A 15,715-nucleotide genomic window follows, 5' to 3' on the forward strand; every position below is an offset into this window, starting at 1 on the left:
CGTATGATGACTTGAAAAGACTTGGTTTTAGTTGTAGAATTCGGGCAATTTTAAATTTCATTGTTTTAGCTAGTAAATTAGGTTTTTGCATTATTATGTTGATGGGGGTATTGATTTGTTATCTTTCTTTGAATTTAATTGTTGTTGTTTCAGAATTTGAAGAAAGAACACTCAAATCTCTCTAATCAAGTAAAGACTGCCAAGGATTCCTTTCTTGGCCCCAATATTTTAGACACCCTTCAAAAACTCGGTGAGTATCCAATAGTGAAACTAATTTATTTCTTCTTTTCATTTTTTATTTTTTTAGAGGGGTTTGGTTTTGATAGTTTACTAGTTGAAATATTGGTCAGGTAATGAATATGAACTTCTTAAAAAGAAGTATCTACAAGAGTTGTCTGAGAGGAAGAGGCTTTACAATGAGGTGATCAAGCTTAAAAGGAATATTAGGGTCTTCTGTAGATGCAGACCACTAAATCAAGTCGAAATAACAAATGGTTCGAAGTATGTAGTTGAATTTGACTCTTCCCAAGATAATGAGTTGCAGATCACTTCCTCTGATTCTTCCAAAAAGCAATTTAAGTTTGACCATGTTTTTGGGCCTGAGGATAATCAAGGTGATCTGATGTTTTATTTATGTATTGCTACTGCAGACATCCTGTTAAAGATTATATGTGCAATTGAAGCTTTTAATCCTATGTCTGTATGATATGCAGAGGCTGTTTTTGTACAAACTAAACCAATAGTCGCTTCAGTTTTGGATGGCTACAATGTCTGCATATTCGCCTATGGACAAACTGGAACTGGAAAGACAGTTACTATGGAGGGCAGCCCAGAAAATAGGGGAGTGAACTACAGAACATTGGATGAGTTGTTCTCAAGAGAGAAGTGGCATTATGAGATATGGTCCTTTTTGTTAGTATGATGGAGGTTTACAATGAGAAGATAAGGGACCTCTTGATTGATAGTTCCAACCAACCGCCTTAAAAGTTAGTTTCCTCTTTTATTGCTACTGTATTGATCTGATAATCAAAATATAGTCATTTATGTCAAATTTTTTGGTTGCAAAAATTTTGTATTAACAATATTCTGTAGCACTGATTTATATCATTTTGCTACTTGATGAGGGAAATTAACTATTGGTTAGTACAAACATCATGCGTGTGGCTATTTGACAAGAAAAGTGGATCGTGGAAGTTCTGTATTAGCCCAATTTTCTCGATAGCAAATGATAATAAATACCTTGCTCCTCTCTAGTGTAGATAAGCATGGCATCTAATTGGGTTTAGGGTTTAAAAGATTATGTAGAAGACTCCTATTTGGAAGCCCACTGGTATGAAAGGTTTAAAGTCTAACGATAAGAAATTGAGTTACATGAATGAAGTTTGATGAAATTTTAGTTTTCTTACATGCATAAAGGTTGGAGATAAAACAAACAGCTGAAGGAACACAAGAAGTCCCAGGACTTGTTGAAACTCGGGTGACTGGCACAGAGGATGTGTGGGATTTACTCAAGTCTGGAAGTCGGGCCAGGTCTCTTGGATCAACCAGCGCTAATGAGCTTAGCAGCCGTTCTCATCGGTAAAAATGAACTCTGCTTTCTTTTCTTGGTTTATTCTTTCTAAGAATATACTTTACGTTATATCACATATAATAGCAACTAAATAGTTTTTTGGATCTGTGAATCTAAACTATTCAAGAAATATACTGATTAATTGAAGTGGTAGTACTAATGACCACACCATCGTTGTTCTGTAGTATGTTGAATAGCAACTCCAAACTTGATGATACAGTTAAAACCCGTAACTCGAAACTTGCCTCAGGTCGAAACCTAAGCCCGGACTAAAAACTATGCATCATATGTTAGGAGAAAAGTAGTAAATTCTTCAGTGGAAACTTTAATCATGGTCTAGCAAGGGTTGTCTGGAAAAAGATTCCGGAAGACCACCGGTACCCACAAGGAAATCACCAGGAAATCACTGCTTGGCTGTGTTCAAAAAAGCAAAAAGGCACACAGCAAGTCAAGCATCCGCGTACACGACGCTTTAACTCCTTTTGGCCGGTGGGATATCCTACTTTTTGATACACCCAGCTAGCGTTTAACACAAGATAGAACTTTTCCTCACCGACAAAGTAAAGAAAAAGGAAAAGAAGATAGATGAAGAATGGAGGTTGAACATGTTTTGTTTTTGTTAAAATTTATATATTTTTTAATATTTTTGGATTATTCTTATTTATTTATATCAAAAATATTATTTTAATATATTTTTAAATAAATACTTTAAAAATCAAACTTTAAATGATTCCGGACTACAATCCATTTGGTTTACTTCACGATTAATGATCCGGGCCGTGATACAATAACTATGACAAATAGACATATTTTCTCTCACTTTTTTGTTCTAAATTTCTATTAACATTATCAAGTGTTTTTGATTTTAGACTATCTTGGAAGTGAACTTAGCTCAACTAGATGAAATAGAAAGTGAAATAGAGGGATTATTGTAGAGTTTAATGTTACAAAAATGGAGTGAACAATTTTTTAAAATAAAATCTAATGCACCACGTATTCTGGTCTAATTCCTCCATTAATTCAACTTTTTTAAATAATTAATTACAAAACAATGTTGAGTCTTTGTCTGGTGAGTAAACCCATGCGAGTACTCTATTAAATTATTGATTTTCATTCCCAACTTATAATTGTTTAGATAATCTCCATTTGCTCAGCGTATGGTAGTAAACAATATATAGTAGTTTGATGTTATACACATTCCTTCCAGGAAACTGACCTCAACGTCTCTTCCATGGCACATTAAGGAAACAAGAGAGAAAGAAGACGATATATCCTCGTTGTGGCACACAGAGGGTTAAAGATCAACAAGCTGCCCTTGATTAATAACTGGTACAACTTTCTTCCTATTCGTCCATTAATTTCTCTCTGTTTTGGGTTAGATTCCACTTGTTTGGCCATTTCTGTAGCATCATTCATGCTGTTTATATATGTTTTTGAGTTTTCCCTTTTAGCTCAAAATGACTCTGTAATTAATTAAGATCTCAGCTAATTTCCCACTGGCCTCCTCTCTTTATAACTTTCATTGCTCTTCTTTGCTGGGCTCATATTTTTCTTCTTAAATATTCCTGCTCTGTTCTTTCTATCTCATTATCTTCTGACAGTTATTATTGACTTCTATCTCCTTCTTTCTGATTTTCCACCTGTTTTGGGCTAGAACCTCTGAGCTATAGACCACTATTATTGTCTGATCATTCTAATACACTCTTGTTTGATCATATTTAGCCTTTATTTATGAGATATAAAATAATCTCCCAACTAGCTTCTCTCTTTATTTATCAGTTGTAAGATCTCAACTAGTCTTTGACTAATAGTGAATCTGAAAGAATAAAAATATGGATTGTCAATCAATTTTTGCCATCTGCCTTCTGATCTCACTTCTCCAGTTGAATTTTCCAGTTGGTGTTAAATAATATGGTTTTCGTTTTAACGAATAATCATCGACATGGCTCTTACTAGTTATATTACTCATCATTATAATTATATCGTTTGTTTTCTTATTGCTTGGTACAGGGAATAATTATCACAAGTAGAGCTTACTTCTACATATATCAAGCATATACAAATATGGCTTCCTCTTCTTCTCCCACTACTACATATTTGAAGCACGAAGTGTTCCTCAGTTTTAGAGGCGCAGACACCCGCAAAGGTTTTACCAGTCATCTTTATCATGCTTTGCAGCGAAACCAAATTGATGCTTACATCGATAATAAACTTGATGGAGGAGAAAAGATCGAGCCTGCCCTCTTGGAAAGGATTGAAGAGTCGTTTATTTCGCTAGTCATTTTCTCTGAAAATTATGCAGATTCTACTTTCTGTTTGAGGGAACTCTCCAAGATTCTTGAGTGCATGGAGACCAAACAACAGATGGTCTTACCAGTTTTTTACCGACTTGATCCAAGCCATGTTCAAAATCTGACTGGGAGCTATGGAGATGCACTTTGCAAGCATGAAAGAGATTGCAGTTCTGAAGAAGTACAGAGTTGGAGACATGCTTTGAAAGAAATAGCTAATCTCAAGGGCTGGGATTCAAACGACATTGAGTAAGTTATTAATTTAGTTACAGCATATTAAACCCCAACTTATTTAACCATTTTGTTCGAGAATCAATGTTGTGTTTGATGTTATGATAAACTTTCTTAGGTTATGACAGCATGTCTCTGTTCTTTATTTATTATGCACTGCAGGGATGATACCAAGCTAATTCAGAAAATCGTTACGGACATTCAAAAGAAAATGAGCCATGCGCCCTCACCCTCAATCGATGCAGAACGCCTTGTTGGAATGGAATCACGCGTTGAAGAAATCGAATCATTACTATCCTTTGGATCAACCGGTACTGTGCTCATTGTGGGAATCTGGGGGATGGGTGGTATAGGTAAGTCAACGACGGCTGATTTTGTGTATCATCGAAACCGTAGTAAATTTGAAGGCCATTGCTTTTTCCAAAATGTGAGGGAAGAATCAAAGAAGCATGGAGTCAATCGTGTCAGACAGGAAATTCTTGGTGAGGTATTAGAGAAAAAAGATATGACTATACGCCCAATAAGGTTACCCCCGGACATTAATCGAATGCTTCAAAGAAAAAAAGTCCTCATAGTTCTTGATGATGTCAATGATCCCCAAGATTTAAAATATTTAGTAGGAGAGGATGGTTTGTTTGGCCAAGGAAGTAGAATCATTGTGACAAGTAGAGATAGGCAAGTGCTTATAAATGCATGTGATGAAGACAAAATTTACGAGGTTAAAATTTTAGATGAAGACGATGCACTTCGACTCTTCAGCTTACATGCTTTTAAACAAGATCGTCCCATAGAAGGATATACTGGGCTATCAAAAACTGTGGTAAGCTGTGTTAAGGGCATTCCATTAGTTCTCGAGGTTTTAGGTAGCAGTCTATACAAAAAGACTGGTGTTGAATACTGGGAAAGCAAGGTGGCACAGCTAAGAACAAATGGTGGCGAGGAAGTTGAGAAATGTTTGGAATTGTGTTATCAGGAATTACGCGACACAGAAAAGAAAATATTTCTTGACATAGCATGTTTCTTTGGACGGTGCAAAAGGGATCACCTCCAACAAACACTAGATCTGGAAGAAAGAAGTGGGATAGATCGTCTCATTGATATGTGTCTCATAAAAATTGTTCAAAACAAGATCTGGATGCATAATGTGCTAGTAAAACTAGGGAAAAAAATTGTCCACCAAGAAAACGTTGACCCTAGAGAACGTAGCAGGTTGTGGGAGGCTGATGATATCTATCGTGTATTAACAACTAAGGTAGCATTTCCAAGTTATTTAATTGATTGTTGCTTGACTTTCTTGTTTATAGCTAAGAGATGTAGCCTTGGACAAGAATAAATATCAAGGCCAGCTTCTTCTTCTTCTTCTTTATTTGTTATATATATACTGATTTACACTTTGCTTTTGTTAAATAGAGGACTGGATCAAAAGTGGAAAGCATTTCCCTCAACTTGCTTGCAATTACTGAAGAAATGATCTTGAGTCCTGCAGCATTTGAAGGGATGCATAATTTAAGATTGCTCAAAATCTACTACCCACCTTTCTTAAAGGATCCCTCAAAGGAGCAAATTATGGACGGAAAGAGGGTCGGAATCCACCTTCCAGGAGGGCTTCACTTTCTTTCAAGTGAGCTGAGGTTTCTCTACTGGTATAATTACCCTTTGAAATCCATGCCATCACATTTTTTCCCTAAGAAACCTTTTCAACTTGAAATGCCTTGTAGCCAGCTTGAACAACTTTGGAATGAATACCAGGTATATATGCTTTATCACCCTTCTTTTTCAAATAAAGGACATTTTTGAAATTATTCATAACATTTATCTTTTCTTACATTACTTTTTTTTTTCACCCTTCCTCAAAGCCGAGCTTAATTGATTCAGACCTGTCTAAAGTCCCACACCTTGAGGTTCTACATCCAGGGATGTCTTCCTCGGTTAAATACAGCACCAGACTTACCACATTAGAGCTTCATGTGAAAGTCTTGCTAGTCTACCTGACAACATTGATGAGTTCAAATCTCTTGTAGAGCTTGATATTTATTCTTGCTCAAAACTAGCAAGTCTTCCAAATAGCATTTGCAAGTTGAAATGTCTTACTAAGCTTAATCTTGGTCGTCAGCCAAAACTAGCAAGTCTACCTGACAACATTGGGGAGCTGAGATCTCTTGTAAAGCTTAGTCTTTCTTCTTGCTCAAAACTAGCTAGTCTACCCGACAGCATTGGGGAGCTGAGATCTTCCTAGCAAGTCTACCTGACAGCATTGGCGAGTTGAGATCTCTCGTAGAGCTTCATGTTTCTTCTTGCTCAGGACTAGCAAGTCTACCTGACAGCATTGGCGAGCTGAGATCTCTCGTAGAGCTTCATGTTTCTTCTTGCTCAGGACTAGCAAGTCTACCAGACAGCATTGGCGAGTTGAGATCTCTCGTAGAGCTTGATCTTTATGGTTGCTTTGGACTAGCAAGTCTACCAGACAGCATTGGCGTGTTGAGATCTCTTGAAGAGCTTGATCTTAATGGTTGCTCGGGACTAGCAAGTCTACCAGACAGCATTGGCAGGTTGAAATCTCTCAAATTGCTTTTCTTAAAAGTAGCAAGTCTACAAGACAGCATTGACAAGTTGGAATCTCTTGAATCGCTTATTCCTAGTGGTTGCTTAGGACTAACAAGTCTACCAGACAGTATTGGTGCGCTGAAATCTCTTGAAAACCTTGATTTTAGTGGTTGCTCAAGACTAGCAAGTCTACCAAACAACATTGGCTCGTTGAAATCTCTCAAATCGCTTACACTTCATGGTTGCTCAGGACTAGCAAGTCTACAAGACAGAATTGGCGAGTTGAAATCTCTTGGAACAGCTTGAGCTTAATGGTTGCTCAGGACTAGCAAGTCTACCGGACAACATTGGCACATTGAAATCTCTCAAATGGCTTAAACTTGATGGTTGCTCAGGACTAGCAAGTCTACCGGACAGAATTGGCGAGTTGAAATCTCTTAAACAGCTCGAACTTAATGGTTGCTCAGGACTAGCAAGTCTACCGGACACCATTGGCGCATTGAAATCTCTTGAATGGCTCGCACTTAATGGTTGCTCGGGACTAGCAAGTCTACCAGACACCATTGGCACGATGAAATCTCTTGAACGGCTTGACCTTTATGGTTGCTCAGGACTAGCAAGTCTACCGGACAACATTGGCGAGTTGGAATCTCTCAAAGTGCTTCGTCTTGTTGATTTCGCACAACTAGCAAGTCTACCGGACAACATTGGCGCGATGAAATCTCTTGAACGGCTTATACTTTCTGGTTGCTCAGGACTAGCAAGTCTACCGGACAACATTGGCGAGTTGGAATCTCTCCAATATCTTCATCTTAGTGGTTTCTCACGACTAGCAAGTCTACCAGACAGCATTGGCGCGTTGAAATCTCTCAAATCGCTTAGTCTTTTTCGTTGCTCAGGACTAGCAAGTCTACCGGACAACATTGGCGAGTTGGAATCTCTCCAATCGCTTTGTCTTAGTGGTTTCTGACAACTAGCAAGTCTACCGAACAGCATGGGTGCGTTGAAATCTCTCCAATCGCTTAGTCTTTATGGTTCCCCAGGATTAGCAAGTCTACTGGACAACATTGGTGCGTTGAAATCTCTAAATTCACTTTATCTTAGTGGTTTCTTAGAACTAGCAAGTCTACCAGACGACATTGTCGCGTTGAAATCTCTTGAATCGCTTAGTTTTCATGGTTGCTCAGGACTAGCAAGCCTACCAGACAGCATTAGCAGGTTGAAATCTCTTACGTGGCTTAATCTTCATGGTTGTTCAGGACTAGCAAGCCTACCGGACAGCATTGGTGAGTTGAAACATCTTACTACGCTCACTCTTAGTGGTTGCTTAAAACTAGTGAGCCTTCGAGATAACTTTATTGATCTTGAATTTAGAGGACTTGACAAACAACCTTGTTATACACTGAGAGGATTCCAAAAAGGAGGAGAAATTGCATCATCCACCTATAAATTGGGCTGCCATGAATTTTTAAATTTGGGAAATTCTCGTGTGTTAAAAACTCCAGAGAGCTTAGGCTCTTTGGTGTCGCTAACAGAGTTGAGATTATCTCAGATTGATTTTGAGAGGATACCTGCAAGCATCAAGCACCTTACTAAGCTACGTGAACTCTTTTTAGATGAGTGCAAGCGGCTTCAATGTTTACCAGAGCTTCCATCAACTCTAGAAGTTTTAATCGCATCAGGCTGCATCTCTCTAAAATATGTAGCAAGTATATCCATGCAAGGTGATAGAGAATATATAGATGCTTCTCACGAATTCAATTTCTCCGGATGCCTCCAACTGGATCAGAATTCACGCACTAGAATTATGGGTGATGCCCGTTTACGAATTCAACGCATGGCAACATCGTTGTTTTATCAGGTGAATTCTTCCTCCCTCGATCTTGATTTATTTAAAGAAAAAAATCACGATAATTTTTTATATGTATCTCACATTCTCACTCTCTTCGGTGCAGGAATATCATCGTCAGAACAATAGAGTTCGGTTGTGTATTCCCGGGTCGGAAGTCCCGGAGTGTTCCAGTTATAAAAATAGAGACGGATCTTCAGTAAAAATCCGGCAACCAGCTCGGTGGCATCGTGGTTTCACTTTATGCGCTGTTGTTTCATTTGGCCAAAGCGAGGAAAGGCGTTCGGTTAATATTGAGTGTGAATGCCATTTGATAATCAAAGATGAAACCCAGATTGATCTCAGTTCCTACTACTACAAAGAATATGAAATAATGGCGTGGAGTAGTACTGTATGGAAAAAGGAGCATGTGTTCATTTGGAGTGTCCACTGTAAGTGCTTTTTCAAGGAGGCCTCGTTCCATTTCAAACCACTGTGCGGAGCTACTGATGTGGTGGTTCAGTGTGGAGTCCATCCAATGTTAAAGTAGGAGCAACCATACGCTAAAATGGACAAACTTGTGACACTGGTAACTCGTCTTCTCCTCTTCTTTTTCTATACAAATACTTATGAAACAACTCAATTAAAATGAAACCAGATAGTATTATGTATTAGAGATGAAAGTGATATATTTATCCTCCTACTTCAACATGATTCTTAACTAGGTCCCCGAACAAAACAAAGTAATAATTATCAATGGGATCCCATCTATCACATATTACCAATTAACCCCACCATTAAAATTTATGGTATAAATGACATCATTTTAAGCGGTGCATGGTTCTAAGGTCTTGATAAAAAAAAACAATTGGTTCCATAGGTTAACTCGGGTTAGTTTTTTTGTTTTTAAATAGATTTTTTTTTTCAATTTTATCTTTCAATATTAAGTTAATTGAAAATTTGGTTTTCTATTTTTTTTTGTTTTCTATGAATTTATCGTGATCTCAAGATCTAGGCTACAAGTTTTACAAGTTAGCAAGGTTGGCTCAAGTTTTTTTTGGTCTTTTTTATTTTATTTTTTTCATTTTCATCTCTCAACATTGAATTGATTGAGAGTTTAACTTCATATTTTTATTTTATTTTAATCTATAGATTTATCCTGGTCTCATGATCCGAGTTTATTATGTTAACCCGGGTTGACTCAAGATATTTTTTTAATTGATTTTTTTTTCAATTGAATCCTTTAACATTGGGTTGATTGAAAATTGTGCTTTGTAATTTTTTTTACCATGATCTCATGACCTGGGTCGATGGTTAGCTCGGTTTCCTCGAGTTTTTTTGTGTTCTTTTTAAATGCATTTGTTTTTCAATTTTTTCTATTAATATTGGGTTAATTCGGAATTAGGTTTCATAATTCATTTTGGTTTTCTTTCTATGAAGATATCTTTACCTCATAACTCGAGTCACGGGTTTGATTTGTAAACTTGGGTTGAATCGAGTGGTTTTTTCATGTTTTTTTATTAATTGTTTTTTTTTTAATTTTATTTTTCAATATTAGGTTGATTGAGAATTGAGTTTTCTAATTTTTATTTTTAATTGGTTTTTTTTAATCTCATCCTTTAACATTAGGTTGATTGGTGATTGAAATTTGTAATTTTTTTGTGTTTATTTTTTATAGGTTATCTTGGTTTTCTAACCCGAATTGCGAGTTTGACAAATTAACTCGGGTGGTGTAAACTTGACTGGATTTTTCATTCACCATGCAGTGCATTAAGATCATTTGACCAAAATGATTATTTTCTTTTTTCATTTTGCTAACAATGCTTTGTCGCTTGTAAACAGAATATGGATAGAGTAATGAAGTATCAGTTAGAGGAGACGTACATAGCTTCGGTATCATGCTGCTGGAATTGATAACAAGGCAAAGATCAACAGGAGAAATGCTCGCAGACGGGCTTGATCTAAGGAAGTGGGTGGGTGCCACAGCCCCTCATCATATTTTGGATGTGGTAGACATGTCACTGAAGCAAGAGGCACATTCAAGTGGTGCTATAGAGAATCTAAAGCAATGCTGTGTTCATCTGGTCGATGCAGGAATGATGTGCACAGAAGAGAATCCAGAAAGCTGTCCTTCCATATCTTTGATCTCCCGAGGGCTCCAAAACCTTTGGAAACAGATGGAATTTGGGAAATGAAGCATGGTTAAGCTGAATAAATAATGGTGATGATTACGTCAGTAAAAAATAAGATGTTGAATGAGTTTTGCGAGATGTTATCAGATAATCAGCCTGCACTTGCACATATAAGATGTTTGAGGCATCGTTATCAAACTAACTCAACGGATCGATCCGGTGACCCGTCAGACTCTTAGCCTAGCCCTTCCTGGATTTTATAACTATGGTATGGTTTGAGGGCAGATGTTGCCTGATATATTTAAGGTTGTCTCTCTAGATATATTTGTTGAAGTACTGATTATCAGTGTTTTTTTTTTTTTTTTGCTTCTGCTTAGACTTAGAAATTGTAATTGTGAATTATTTGATTTTATTTGTTATTGAATTTAATTGTTTATTTATCTTTTTAATTCTAGGGTTTCTAAATTTTTAAAGTCGTTTTTAATTAAGAGGAAAAAAAAAGAGTTAAATTGAGTCAAATTCGGTGCGGTAGAACTCTAGACATTTGTATTTTATATTGAAATTCTTTTGACTCGAAAAGGTTATTTTGATTTTAATGAATTTTCAGGAGAAACTATTAATTCGGAGGAGGAGAGCGTATGTAATAGAAATCAACAAGTTTCCCCATCTCAGGGGCCAACACTGCCCATTTTGCAGAAAATTATCAATTTAAGTGATAACATTCAGGTACTTATTTTGAACTTTGGTGGTGTTGGGTATCGTATAGATGACTTGAAAAGACTTGGTTTTAGTTGTAGAATTCAGGAAATTTTAAATTTCATTGTTTTAGCTAGTAAATTAGGATCTTGCATTATTATGTTGATGGGGGTATTGATTTGTTTTCTTTCTTTGAATTTAATTGTTGTTGTTTCAGAATTTGAAGAAAGAACACTCAAATCTCTCTAATCAAGTAAAGACTGCCAAGGATTCCTTTCTTGGCCCCAATATTTTAGACACCCTTCAAAAACTCGGTGAGTATCCAATAGTGAAACTAACTTATTTCTTCTTTTCTTTTTTTTCTTTTGAGGGGTTTGGTTTTGATAGTTTACTAGTTGAAATATTGGTCAGTAATGAATATGAACTTCTTAAAAAGAAGTATCTACAAGAGTTGTCTGAGAGGAAGAGGCTTTACAATGAGGTGATCGAGCTTCAAAGGAATATTAGGGTCTTCTGTAGATGCAGACCACTAAATCAAGTCAAAATAACAAATCGTTCGAACTATGTAGTTGAATTTGACTCTTCCCAAGATAACGAGTTGCAGATCATTTCCTCTGATTCTTCCAAAAAGCAATTTAAGTGGACCATGTTTTTGGGCCTGAGGATAATCAAGGTGATCTGATGTTTTATTTATGTATTGCTACTGCAGACATCCTGTTAAAGATTATTTGTGCAATTGAAGCTTTTAAACCTATGTCTGTATGATATGCAGAGGCTGTTTTTGTACAAACTAAACCAATAGTCGCTTCAGTTTTGGATGGCTACAATGTCTGCATATTCGCCTATGGACAAACTGGAACTGGAAAGACAGTTACTATGGAGGGCAGCCCAGAAAATAGGGGAGTGAACTACAGAACATTGGATGAGTTGTTCTCAAGAGAGAAGTGGCATTATGAGATATGGTCCTTTTTGTTAGTATGATGGAGGTTTACAATGAGAAGATAAGGGACCTCTTGATTGATAGTTCCAACCAACCGCCTAAAAAGTTAGTTTCCTCTTTTATTGCTACTGTATTGATCTGATAATCAAAATATAGTCATTTATGTCAAATTTTTTGGTTGCAAAAATTTTGTATTAACAATATTCTGTAGCACTGATTTATATCATTTTGCTACTTGATGATAATTAACTATTGGTTGGTACAAACATCATGCGTGTGGCTATTTGACAAGAAAAGTGGAACATGGAAGTTCTGTATTAGCCCAATTTTCATTTGAGCACTCTATCTGCAATAAATACCTTGCTCCTCTCTAGTGTAGATAAGCATGACATCTAATTGGGTTTAGGGTTTAAAAGATTATGTAAAGACTCCTATTTGGAAGCCCACTGGTATGAAAGATTTAAAGTCTTACGATAAGAAATAGAGTTACATGAATGAAGTTTGATGAAATTTTAGTTTTCTTACATGCATGAAGGTTGGAGATAAAACAAACAGCTGAAGGAACACAAGAAGTCCCAGGACTTGTTGAAACTCGGGTGACTGGCATGGAGGATGTGTGGGATTTACTCAATTCTGGAAGTCGGGCCAGGTCTGTTGGATCAACCAGCGCTAATGAGCTTTAGCAGCCGTTCTCATTGGTAAAAATGAACTCTGCTTTCTTTTCTTGGTTTATTCTTTCTAAGAATATACTTTATGGTATATCACATATAATAGCAACTAAATAGTTTTTTGGATCTGTGTATCCAAACTATTCAAGAAATATACTGATTAATTGAAGTGGTAGTACTAATGACCACACCATTGTTGGTCTGTAGTTTGTTGCGAGTAACAGTGAAAGGAGAGAATTTAATAGATGGACAAAAGACAAGAAGTCACCTATGGATGGTCGTTTTGGCTGGCAGTGAACGTGTGGGAAAGATTGATGTTGAAGGTGAAAGATTGAAGGAATCACAATTCATTAATAAATCTCTTTCAGCACTTGGTGATGTTATATCTGCCCTCGCATCTAAAACTGGCCACATTCCTTTCAGGTCTTTCTCTCACACAGTCACTCTTGTAACATGGTATCCAATTACCATATTAATGAAGATATTTGTTTTCTTCCAATCAGGAACTCAAAGCTAACCCATATGCTACAGAGCTCTCTCGGTGACTATTAAGTTTACTATTTTTTATGGTTACCAGTCATTCTTATTGTCTTGTTTGTCAGTAAATGATGCTAAGTGAAACATCAATGCAGGAAGAGATTGTATGTAAGAACTTGATGTTTGTCCAAATAAGTCCAAGTGCTACTGACCTTGGAGAGACTCTTTGTTCACTAAATTTTGCGAGTCGAGTGCGAGGAATTGAAACCAGTCCTGCCTGCAAACAGGCTGATCTCTCTGAACTTTTCAAATACAAGCAAATGGTATATATATATATATATATATACTGCTCGTATTTGATGAAATTTCTTTTGTCTCAGTTTCTTTTATCTTGATTCTTATTTTCTTTCTTGCTTTCTTTCCCGTTTCAATTACAAATAATCAGGTAGAAAAGTTAAAGCATGATGAGAAGGAAACAAAGAAGTTACAGGATAGCTTGCAATCATTGCAGTTGAGGCTTGCTGCTAGAGAACGTATGTGCAGAACTCTCCAAGAAAAGGTAATTCTGATGGCTTGAGCTCCATTTAATGCTTTTTTTATTTATTATTACTATGAAACATGTGGAAAATATATTGGAGATTTTTTTTCGTTTTTCTTTTGCTTTTATTGCCCCTTAAATGGCATTTTAAGTCATTTTGTAAACTAACAAATAACTTTTCTTACAATAGGTTCGAGAGCTTGAGAATCAATTAGGGGAGGAAAGAAAAACCAGACTAAAGCAGAAAACACGAGCTTTTGCAGCTGCTGCTTCTCAGTCTACGAAACAAGTAGTAGAGAAGAGAAAATTAGATAAGAAGCCACCTCTGTGTCCTTCAAAGTTAAGGTTGCTGTTGCGAAAAATCACCAATTTCATGCCTCCACCATCTCCTCTACAAAAACAGAACCGGTTCTGTTTTATCTTCAATGCATGACAAAGAAAACAATCCAAGAACCACAGCTGCAGGAACATACACAAAAAGCCTTATGAAACCCAGACGGATGTCTGTTGCAGTCAGACCTCCTCCTCCAATTTCAGCACAGGTTTTTCAGCCCAAGAGACGGGTGTCCATTGCTAGCTATCGTTTAGAGCCAACCTCAAACATGACACCACTTCAAACCTCGCAATATATAAATGGGAATGTAGTTGGCAGGCAGTCATTTGTCAGGGACACATGAAAGCCAAGGAATTCAAAGCTGTTCTCTCCGTTGCCAGAGTTCAGGACTGCATCGGAGACCACACCTACTGTTATGAGAACCAGTAGTAAATTCATGGGGAGTCCTCCACCACAAGCAGGTTTTTGGAAGCCAAAGCACCCAACAGTTGTTGCACTGCAACGAAAATCTCTGGTGTAGAGCCCGCTAAAGTCAAGGAGCTTTCAAAACAGGAGACCATCTTTGTTGCCCTATCGATCATCATCAACTAATGAGGTGCAATAAAACTTAGTCTTGATTGTCATGATAAATAGTAGGAGTATTCTTTTTTTTTCTTGATTCCCCTCTTCCCATTTTTCTTACATGGATTTTATCATTTCTCCTCTGGATATTAATCGCAATTGTATGCTACTCATTCGCGGTTGTATGTTATTTGCTTTCCTACATGAGTCAACAACTCCATTCAACAGTGAGAAACACAGAAAAAAAACACACAGGAGTTTTTCGATTCTTCAACTCATCTTGGCCAGTGGGACATCCTACTTTTTGACTAATTTATACACCCAGCTAGCGTTTAACACAAGATAGAGCTCTGCATCAACAATTCATAAGAAATTGGCATGCCACTCTCTCATCAATTATTTAAGATATGATAGAGGAGATAAGAAAATGATTGCTATTATCGACAGTCTTCCTCTCCAGTCTCTGTCTCAACTAAAAATAGTTTAAGCAAAAGTCATGTTAATTCCCAGCAATCCAATCAACTGCTTCGAGTTCTCCTAATTATTTAAGACACTGTAAATTTAATTAATATTATTGTTTTAAGTATCAACAATTATTGTTTTTTATCTGTTCGTAAACAATAATATAACAAAGGCTAGAGCGTGAGTGGATGTATCGCAACCTGTCAATAACTTCAAGCCACAAAATCTTAATTTAAACCAAAACGCAACATCTTATATGATTTAAGACTCAATCGTAAAAGGACATGTTAATTAGTAACGAGATTAAAGAGTGTCAATGTTAGTAACGAGAAATGGGTTCTTCTCCCTCATTAATTACTACTATCTCTTATATCAAACACTTTTTCATGATCCCCCCCCCCCTCATAGAAGTAGCTCCTCCTTACTAGAAAATTAATTGTGAA

General features: G+C 36.7%; 1 protein-coding gene and 2 pseudogenes across 1 annotated transcript; all 3 read left to right on the forward strand.

Annotated features, from left to right (window-relative positions):
• Positions 1-1,008: 1,008 nt before the first annotated feature.
• On the forward strand, positions 1,009-12,204 carry LOC133694889 (disease resistance protein RPV1-like; annotated as a pseudogene).
• LOC133694890 (kinesin-like protein KIN-14S) lies at positions 10,405-13,417 on the forward strand. The gene is made up of 6 exons (XM_062116583.1): positions 10,405-10,591; positions 11,177-11,322; positions 11,510-11,606; positions 12,065-12,263; positions 12,768-12,881; positions 13,108-13,417. The coding sequence occupies exons 1-6, from the start codon at positions 10,405-10,407 to the stop codon at positions 13,415-13,417; spliced, it is 1,053 nt and encodes a 350-aa protein (XP_061972567.1).
• Positions 13,418-13,447: 30 nt separating this feature from the next.
• On the forward strand, positions 13,448-15,014 carry LOC133695305 (kinesin-like protein KIN-14S; annotated as a pseudogene).
• The last annotated feature ends 701 nt before the right edge of the window (positions 15,015-15,715 follow it).

Source organism: Populus nigra, chromosome 5 (assembly GCF_951802175.1).
Source record: "Populus nigra chromosome 5, ddPopNigr1.1, whole genome shotgun sequence".
Lineage (NCBI taxonomy): Eukaryota > Viridiplantae > Streptophyta > Magnoliopsida > Malpighiales > Salicaceae > Populus > Populus nigra.

Coding starts and splice junctions, on each gene's coding strand:
- LOC133694890 (XM_062116583.1), top strand. CDS start 10,405: ATGCTCGCAGACGGGCTTGATCTAAGGAAGTGGGTGGGTGCCACAGCC. Junction 11,607..12,064: donor AGACACCCTTCAAAAACTCG/GTGAGTATCCAA, acceptor TATGATATGCAG/AGGCTGTTTTTGTACAAACT. Junction 12,264..12,767: donor TATGAGATATGGTCCTTTTT/GTTAGTATGATG, acceptor ACATGCATGAAG/GTTGGAGATAAAACAAACAG.